This window comes from Gastrolobium bilobum, unplaced genomic scaffold (genome assembly GCF_033153095.1).
Source record: "Gastrolobium bilobum isolate Gb01-03AN ecotype WA unplaced genomic scaffold, APGP_CSIRO_Gbil_v1 utg44017, whole genome shotgun sequence".
NCBI classification, from domain to species: domain Eukaryota; kingdom Viridiplantae; phylum Streptophyta; class Magnoliopsida; order Fabales; family Fabaceae; genus Gastrolobium; species Gastrolobium bilobum.
The window spans coordinates 57,900-67,222 of NW_026899838.1; the positions used below are offsets into that span (position 1 = coordinate 57,900).

General features: G+C 35.9%; 1 protein-coding gene across 3 annotated transcripts; it reads left to right on the forward strand.

Moving 5' to 3' along the window:
• Positions 1–554: 554 nt before the first annotated feature.
• Positions 555–8,735, forward strand: LOC133293815 (protein DETOXIFICATION 43-like). 3 transcript variants are annotated; one of them, XM_061492415.1, is made up of 12 exons: positions 555–634; positions 876–997; positions 1,295–1,660; positions 1,883–2,052; positions 5,058–5,193; positions 5,418–5,514; positions 5,606–5,706; positions 6,303–6,466; positions 7,234–7,422; positions 7,498–7,593; positions 7,672–7,793; positions 8,681–8,735. In XM_061492415.1, exons 1-12 carry the CDS (start codon positions 555–557, stop codon positions 8,733–8,735), a joined length of 1,698 nt encoding a protein of 565 aa, XP_061348399.1. The 3 variants fall into 3 exon arrangements, with proteins under 3 accessions (XP_061348399.1, XP_061348400.1, XP_061348402.1); XM_061492416.1 differs by having other exon boundaries at positions 1,295–1,627; XM_061492418.1 differs by having other exon boundaries at positions 1,295–1,570.
• The last annotated feature ends 588 nt before the right edge of the window (positions 8,736–9,323 follow it).

A 9,323-nucleotide genomic window follows, 5' to 3' on the forward strand; every position in this document is an offset into this window, starting at 1 on the left:
AGGAAGGGGCAGGTACATAACATGCAGTACACATTCTTGTCCTGTTTATACTAGAGTATAGAATCTGTTGTGATGCTATCAGGGGTATCTGCAACAGGGGACGGTTCTTTTCTTGCATTACTTTTTGTCACGTTCTTCGAAGTTATATACCCATCTTTTAACGTATGTGAGGAAGGTTCGACTATAAGCATGAACAAAGACAATATTTATGCTACTCTTGTCTGTTACTTTATCACTCATTACACACTTATATCTGCAACACCTGACACTTCGATATCTGCAATGACTACTATAAATACATCATCTGCCCTTGTCATCTTTCAATGCTAGAGAGGTACCACATTGTCTAGTTGAATTGTGCTATTACAGCGGAGCTTGTGTTTCCTGCACTGTGATCAAAATCATACATGTTTCTTTATTTTGATAGTACAAAACACTTGACGACCTCAAACTCAAAAAACTTTACAGATTGTCGAGAATTGCCTCATCCTGAAGGGACTTTACCTTGCATCATCCTCGACTTGATTCAGTTTTTATCTGAGATTTAGGATATAATGGACGAGAATGGTAACTCAAATATTGCACCCAAGAACATGTGGAATCTGCCTCTCTCAGTTTTCTTCAAAGATGCAAGGTACCTACCTATATGTTGTTAACTTATCATCCCAGTTTCTTGGAGTAGCAGCGTCATGCTGACTAAAAATATATGACATGATATATTATATCACAACAGATCCTCTGGTGTCTTATTTTATTGTTTTTTTCTTTTTTCACTATCTCTGTCCATTTGTGGGGTATATATATGGTGCTCGAGAGAAGAAATTCATGTAATTTTACGAAATACTAATACTTGGTTCTTATTAATGTGAATGTAGGCTTGTTTTCAAGATGGATTCTCTTGGTAAGGAGATACTAGGGATTGCATTCCCATCTGCACTGGCTGTTGCTGCTGATCCCATTGCTTCTCTTATAGACACAGCATTCATAGGCCATTTGGGTACTTTTCCTTGTCACTACATCATGCTTGCACAAAAGAGACACGCACATATGATTTGCAATGGTCATGTTTTTCTGCTTGAGGTTGAGCCTTGGAGCATCAAAAGGTCACGGGTTAAAGAATGGAAAACAATCTTGTTGCAAAAATGCAAGAATAAGATTGCGTTCAGTCAACCCTCACCCCTCACGGTTTTCTGCACATTGAGTGATAATAATTGCAAGACTTAAAGGAAGTTCTAAAAAGAATCAATTTAGTACTCTAGTTTTTAAGCTAACTTTGCATTTTTCATGTGTATAGGGCCGGTGGAACTTGCTGCTGCAGGAGTTTCTATTGCTTTGTTCAACCAAGCTTCAAGGATTACCATCTTCCCTTTGGTCAGTATTACAACTTCCTTTGTCGCTGAGGAAAACACTATTGAAAAAATCAATACCACAGCAATGGAAAAGCAATTGACTGAAAACATTAAGGCAAAGTCCAACGAAGTAATGTTAGATGATCATGCGCTTCGAGACATTGAAAAAGGTGCAACCAAAGAGAATGGTGAGACCCCAACAGAATCTTTGGCTGCAAATGGTGACACAAACGAGCTCATGGCAAAAGTTTTAGTAGCTGAGAATGTGGAAAAGGATGGTACTTTGAAGAGTGAGACAAATAATGGAGATGGTAATTTCTCTGTCACTTTCTGGCTTTGCCTTTCTATGTCTGTGTATGCATGTCCATTTTGGTATGAATTTGCTTCAAACTAATAAGCACAAACCTAGTTACATCCATTGTCATTAACCTCTGAAATCATGTCATTTATATATGAGGGGAGGGAAATGAATGCATTGAAAGTTTGGTTGTGTTCTGACAATTTAACTTAATGATAACTGATTTCCTTATCAGATGCCAATACAAATATTTGCAATAAGAGCGCGTCAAAAACTAGAAGGAAGAAGCGACACATTGCTTCAGCATCAACAGCACTACTTTTTGGCTCAATCCTTGGCCTCCTTCAAGCTGCAACGCTTATACTTGCAGCCAAACCTCTATTAGGTGCGATGGGTCTGAAACAGGTAGGTAGCTTTATTGTCAATAGTATTTTTTACATATCTTACTTCATTACATATGGTTGGGAATTTAAATATGAGTGAAAAAATCCCGTATTAGAAGGAAAAGCCTAATCATTGAACATATAATTGAAAAGACTCATAAAGATTTCGAGCTGAGAGACTGAGACGAGGTATCGGAATTACATGTTGTAGGTTTCTGTTGATCTTTTATGAGAAAAACAAACATCAGAAACAATATTGTGCAATAGCTTATTTTATTCTGACTAATGAACTTGTTTTTAAATACAAAACTGAGCTCATGTGGTTGCTACTAACCAGCTGATTTTGTTGGTCCACAAAATCAGCAACAAACTAACAAAGCAATAACAGTAAAATGCAGTAAACAAACTCCTAAACAAAAGACTAATCAATTTAAAAAAACAACTAATTAACTCCTAAAAAATAGGACATCAACAGCAGCCTTGAAACACCAACATTCTCCTCCTGGATCAAGTGCTGCACACTCCTAGCTTCTCCCTGAGAAATTCAAATCGACTAACATGAAATGACTTGGTGAATATATCTGCAATTTGGTTTTCTGAACTGCAGTACATTAGCTTCACTTCTCCAGCCTTCTGCACTTCTCTCAAAAAATAATACTTGATCTTAAAATGCTTTGTTCTTCCATGAAATACTAGATTCTGTGAAATAGCTAGAGCAGCTTGATTATCCACAATTACTTCTATGCCTTCTTTTTGCTCCAAATGCAGGTCATCCATCAGCTTCTTCAACCATAATGCTTGGTTTACAGCTGCAGTAGCTGCAATGAACTCAGCTTCTGCAGTTGATTGGGCCACTACTTCCTGCTTCTTTGAACACCAAGAAAAACAAGCTGACCCAAATGTAAAACAATAACCCGAAGTACTTTTCATATCATCCACTGATCCAGCCAGTCACTGTCAGAATACCCTTGCAACTTAAACTTCTGAATTCTGCAGAATTTGATTCCATATGAAAGAGTACCTTTCAAGTACCTTAACACCCTTTTTGCAGCTACCATATGCAGTTCACTTGGACAAAGATCTGTATGAATTAGTTGTAGCTTCTTTGTAGCTCTCCAGGTGGATTCTTTGAAAGGAAGTCTTGTCTGTTTGCCCAAAAAACAAGCTTTGCACCTTGTGATCTGCTCCTCCAGGATTGGTAACCCAGTTGCCATTTCATTCTTCTGCATGAATAGTAAGCCTTTGTAATGAAAATGCCCCAACCTTTTGTGCCATATTTCTGAATCACTAGCCTGACACTTGAATGCCGCTTGCTCCTTCTCAAGGGGATTTAGAGAAAAACTCTTTTGTTGCATCTTTATTCTGAACAGCTCCTGACCATTTGAGTCAAAGATCAAACACTTCCCTTCTTCAAATATCACTTTAAATCCCTTTTCTACCAACTGCCCCACACTCAGCAAATTCTGATCAATATCAGGCACGTACATCACACCAGAAACCAGCTTAGTTCCAGCATAGCTCTTTATTGCTACAGTCCCTTTACCTTTCACTTCTAGATACTCTCTATTTCCAATTCTCACTCTTGACTGCAATGACTTGTCAAGGTCTCTAAATAGCTTTTCATCACTTGTCATGTGATTTGTGCAACCACTATCAACAAGCCAACTATCACATGGAGCACTAGAGGAGAAACAAGAGGCAGCAAATAATTGATCTGCCTCATGCTGGTCTGCAACATGTGCCTCACCTTGCTGCTGATCTCCTTTTTCTTTGCAGAACCTTTCAATGTGTCCAAGCCTATGACACTTTCTGCACTTCACATCTGGCCTCTTCCAACATCTGAAGTGTGGGTGATTCTGCTTTCCACAATGCTTACATGAGGAATGCCCGCCCCAATTGTTCTTAGAGTTGATTGCATTGTTCTCTCCTGCAGCAGCTTCTGAACCACTACTGTCATCTCCTTTCTTCCATCTTACATTATGCTGTTCTTTAGCCTGCAAAGCTCCTTCTGTACTTCCTTCAAGCCTCATTAACCTTCTCTGCTCTTGTGCTTGCAGAGCACTTAGCAATTCTGCCAACTTGATTTGAGACAAATCCTTGGTATTCTCCAAAGATGCAATGGTTGCTTCAAACCTTTCAGGCAAGGAGACAAGAACCTTTTGCACTAGCCTATTATCAGAGAGGTCAGTGCCTAGAGCTCTTGCTTGATTTGCAATATTTACCAACTTATCAGAATACTCCTTAATTGTTTCAGACTCCTTCATCTGCAATCTCTCAAATTGTGTGATTAGATTCATCCCCTTCATGCTTCTAATCCTCTCATCTCCTTTATACTCATCTTTGAGGAAGTCCCAAATAGCTTGAGCTGATTCACAAGCCATAATTCTGCTGAAAATGGCAGGTGAGACAGCAGCATATAAACAAAACTTTGCCTTTGCTTTTCTTGTTATCCTCTCCTTATGAAACTTGATCTGATTGATGGTTGGATTATCAGGAAGGGGAGCAACTTCATAATCTTGTTCTACAGCTTCCCAAAAATCGCAACCCTCTAGATAGGCTTGCATTCTCACTGCCCATGCTTGATAATTTTCTCCATCGAATATTGGTGGAGCCATTGCTGAAAAACCACTCGATCCTCCCTCCATTAATTTCTCAAGTCACTCACAGCCCCTTAAGATCAAGAAGGCTCTGATACCAATATTGATCTTTTATGAGAAAAACAAACATCAGAAACAATATTGTGCAAACTAATGAACTTGTTTTTAAATACAAAACTGAGCTCATGAGGTTGCTACTAACCAGCTGATTTTGTTGGTCCACAAAATCAGCAACAAACTAACAAAGCAATAACAGTAAAATGCGGTAAACAAACTCCTAAACAAAAGACTAATCAATTTTAAAAAACAACTAATTAACTCCTAAAAAATAAGACATCAACAGCAGCCTTGAAACACCAACAGTTTCCATTATTGCTTAGACACATATGTCTAAGGCTTTACTAAGTTGAACTATTTCTCCTTTGTATAGGGTTCTCCCATGCTACTCCCAGCAGTAAAGTACTTGAGATTGAGATCCTTAGGTGCTCCAGCAGTACTTCTCTCATTAGCCATGCAAGGAATCTTTCGAGGGTTCAAGGACACAACAACGCCTTTATATGTCATTGGTAGGCTGAAATGATCCATTGTCTTGAATGAAGCCTAATTTTGGAGACAGTACGAGAGCATGAAAAGGGACTAATTTAATATTGATGTCAAATTTAAAGTAACTGTGCATACAAATGTTAATTGGTTAAACTGTATTTTCCTCAAAACAAAAAGGAAATGAGAGATCGTCTGTATTTAAACATTTCAACTAACTTGGTCCATTTGTGTATATGGTTTTATTTAGTTTCGGGGTATGCATTGAATGTCGCTTTGGACCCAATACTTATTTTTCACTTCAAATTGGGCATCAGAGGTGCAGCCATTTCACACGTGCTCTCTCAGTAAGTCTTTATTTAATTTGTTTTGTTCTAACAATGTTCAAACATATTTGTTGGGAAAACTTTTAGACTTAGAAAATGGTGATACTTTTAGGTACATAATGGCATTGGCCCTCTTGTTGATATTAATGAGAAAAGTGGATCTCCTACCCCCAAGCATTAAGGATTTGCAGATTTTCAGGTTTCTTAAGAATGGTATGGTGGAAAACATTAAACCCAGCATATTTCTGTTTTTTTTTTCTTTAAAACTGTTACGTAAAAGTAGTCAATGAAATAAGTATATATATATATATATATATATATATATATATATATATATATATTTATTTATTTTGTTTTAAAAGTTAAAAGTCAATATACAACAAGAAACAACTCAAAAAAGAGATATAAATTTTGGAACTATTTTTACAAAATAAACATTATTAAACAGATTTTTTGATTTTTTGTTTTGAAAAGTAAAAAATTATTTCTGAAAACAGAATTCAAACACGTCCTATTTTGGACTTTATATTATCACTGAAATCTCAGTTGCTCTATTAAAAATAAAAATTAGATAAGAGAGATAAAAAAAGGTTCCGCTAAACTCGACGCGAATATGTAGTAGTCCCTGTGCCGGGAAGAGAGAGAGTGAGAGAGAAATAGAGGAAAGAGGAAAAAGGAGAAAGAAAAGAGGAGAGAGAGAAAAAAATAAGGAGGGACCATCCAATATTAACAGCATAGTAATCAAACATATCTTGATGACTAACAATCTAGAAGTTATTTATGCTGGAATTGGTTTTTGATTTCAATAGGAGGTTTGCTGCTAGCCAGAGTAGTAGCAGTGACATTCTGTGTGACCTTAGCAGCCTCACTGGCAGCAAGGTTGGGCTCAATTCCTATGGCAGCATTCCAAACCTGCTTACAAGTCTGGCTGACATCGTCCCTTCTTGCTGATGGTTTGGCTGTTGCCGTACAGGTAACATTTTTCTTCTTATTACTGGATGTACCATGTACTATAGGGTAGGTTGTGCATATGAACCCTTTTTTGTTATGGGATTTATAGTTATTATGCAACGCAACGTAAGAAGACTCTTCTCAAGCTATACTCACATTATTTTACGTGTCAATATTTTTAATTTTTTTATTTACTTTTTTTTAACGGGACTCACCTGAGTATGTGTGTTGTAAAAATTCTCATCTTATATTACTTAAGAAGTATAAACCCCTTTTGTTATATAGCATTATTTTTTGAAATAAATAATATTTTTTCATTTCGTGCTCAGCAAGAGTTTCTTCTTTAAAAAAAAATATATATTTGATAATACAATTATTTTTATTTTGTGTGTATCTAATAAATAGTGTCTTTAATAAATAATGTGCATTTTACATTCTATTATTTGTGGGAAAAAAATTAAAATATTGGAACTTTAATAAATAATTACATATACATTGCTATTTTGAAACTATTTATCGATATGTTGCAGTTTTTCACGCTGAAAATAATCAAGACAATTCATCCCAATTTGAGTTTGTGGTTACTGATTTATTTTCTGGAATAAAGAAAATAAACCATTTAATCAAATACTATTTCTAATTATTTCCGTTTTATTCTGTGAACTGAAAAAAAAAAAAAATGAAAATGTACATCTTACGTTCTCAAACTTTTCTTTGTCGAAAAACAAAAAATAAAAATGCAAAATAAAAACTAAATGAGTATTACTGATTAGTTCCCGTGCATCACAGGCAATTCTAGCCTGTTCCTTTGCTGAGAAAGATTATGACAAGGTAACTGCTACTGCAACACGGACGCTGCAGATGAGTTTTGTTTTGGGAGTGGGACTCTCTGTTATAGTTGGAGTTGGACTGTACTTCGGAGCTGGAATCTTCTCCAAAAGTGTTCTTGTTGTGCACTTAATTAGAATAGGCATCCCGGTATATTCCTTCTACAACTAGGAATTCAATAACGTTTTCTATGTGTCTTTTATCTAATTACATTTAAACCGCCAGTTTGTAGCTGCTACACAACCAATCAATTCATTAGCCTTCGTCTTTGATGGTGTGAACTATGGGGCATCTGATTTTGCTTATTCTGCTTACTCCTTGGTAAGTTCGCATGCCCTTTTTCCTTTTTCACAATGTGTCTTCTCTATCCAAGATTACTTAGCAATTATTTTTATTCAGGTCATGGTGTCATTAGCAAGTGTTACTTCATTATTCCTTCTCTACAAGAGCAAAGGTTTTGTTGGGATCTGGATTGCACTAACCATCTATATGAGTCTTCGTATGTTTGCCGGTGTATGGAGGTAAACTTTCTCATGTTAAAAGCAAGAAACTAATATTCACGCTGGTTTCGATCATAGTACCATATTATAGTTCATGGATCAAACTTAAGTATCTCCCGCACAAGAAACTATAGGCCTTTTGACCGATTTTAATGTAAAAGACAAACTTTCAATCACATATTATCAAAATAATGTGGTAAGACTGTGTTGGTGTGCGCGTTCAAGTCACTTATAGGGAGGGAGATGTGTGATTTATTCATGGGTAAATGTGCGCTTTTTACATGGTACATGGCAAGTCGTACGTGCACCATGTGCAACTTGCAATGCCAATGCACTTTACCTGTGCGCATTCTATATGTGTCTGATGATATTATTATAGTCAAATATTTAAATTTAAAATCAATCGGGTAAAATATTTCTTACATAGGGTATAGAGGAAATGCAGAGACACTCACCATAAAAGGGCTTGTCGCATTGATAAGTAGCATGATGTATAGGATCTACAATATTAGATAATTAATTACAATAAAGATCAGAAGATATCAATCACCTCCATATTATATATATATATATATATATATATATATATAAAAATATATAGAAATCAATCGGTCATGTTGAAGGACCAATTGATAATTTTCTATAGACTCATTAAAAATGAGCTCCACATGATTTTCTTTTTTTTCTTTTTTTAATTAAGTGGGACCCATGCATTTCTCTCTCACCCGCAGGACACAACACTCTTCCAATGACATGATGGACAATTTATATATATATATATATAAACTGAATTTGGAAAACGTTCCTTCCCAAAATATTCTAAAAAATATCTATGGTCCTTCTGCATCAAAGGTTTTATAATTTTGTTTTTCAAAGTTGGGTTACAAGAATGTTAAATGCATATGCAGGATGGGAACTGCAACAGGACCTTGGCGTTTTCTTAGAGGCCGCTCATTATCTTGATGACATCTAACGGGGGAAATTTCATTGTTGAGAAGCACTCTCTTATCACTTTTTACCATTTAAGTTAAATTTTCTTTTCTCGGACATGATTACTTGTGGTGTACTAGTGTTCTTATAGTCTTAAATCTTGGACTGCTCCATTTAGACGTGGTAGTGCTATGTTCAAAGTATATTTATCTCTTTTTTGTTTTCTGCCCATGTATCCTCCAATCAATATATATATGTATATTCACGCGTGTGTGACTGTGAAAAAATAAATTTCTTTTCAATCATTTGGAGTTCAATTTCTTGCGCTTTTCTCCGATATATAATTACAAATTTTGCAATCATCTTCAGCTTTTCTTTTACCTCTCTCTTGACACAGTTGACACGCTACAGGATGCTAGCTCCAGAGCATATCAGCATATAAAGGAATAGGACAACTGAGAAAATATTTCATTTTGTTCTGGTCCTCACATTTGATTTCTTTAATCATCCGTATAATCGTATTGTGTAAAAAAAATAATGGATTACTTTAAGGGAATAATAATTCTACAGCTAGGGGCAGAAAAGTCTAATCTGCCACAGATACACAAAAACGCGGGACCA

Bases quoted from the DNA above. Each gene is read 5' to 3' on its own strand.
- LOC133293815 (XM_061492415.1), top strand. From the start codon at position 555: ATGGACGAGAATGGTAACTCAAATATTGCACCCAAGAACATGTGGAAT. The intron at 998-1,294 runs GTACTTTTCCTT...TCATGTGTATAG, and splicing joins AGCATTCATAGGCCATTTGG to GGCCGGTGGAACTTGCTGCT. The intron at 2,053-5,057 runs GTAGGTAGCTTT...TCCTTTGTATAG, and splicing joins GTGCGATGGGTCTGAAACAG to GGTTCTCCCATGCTACTCCC.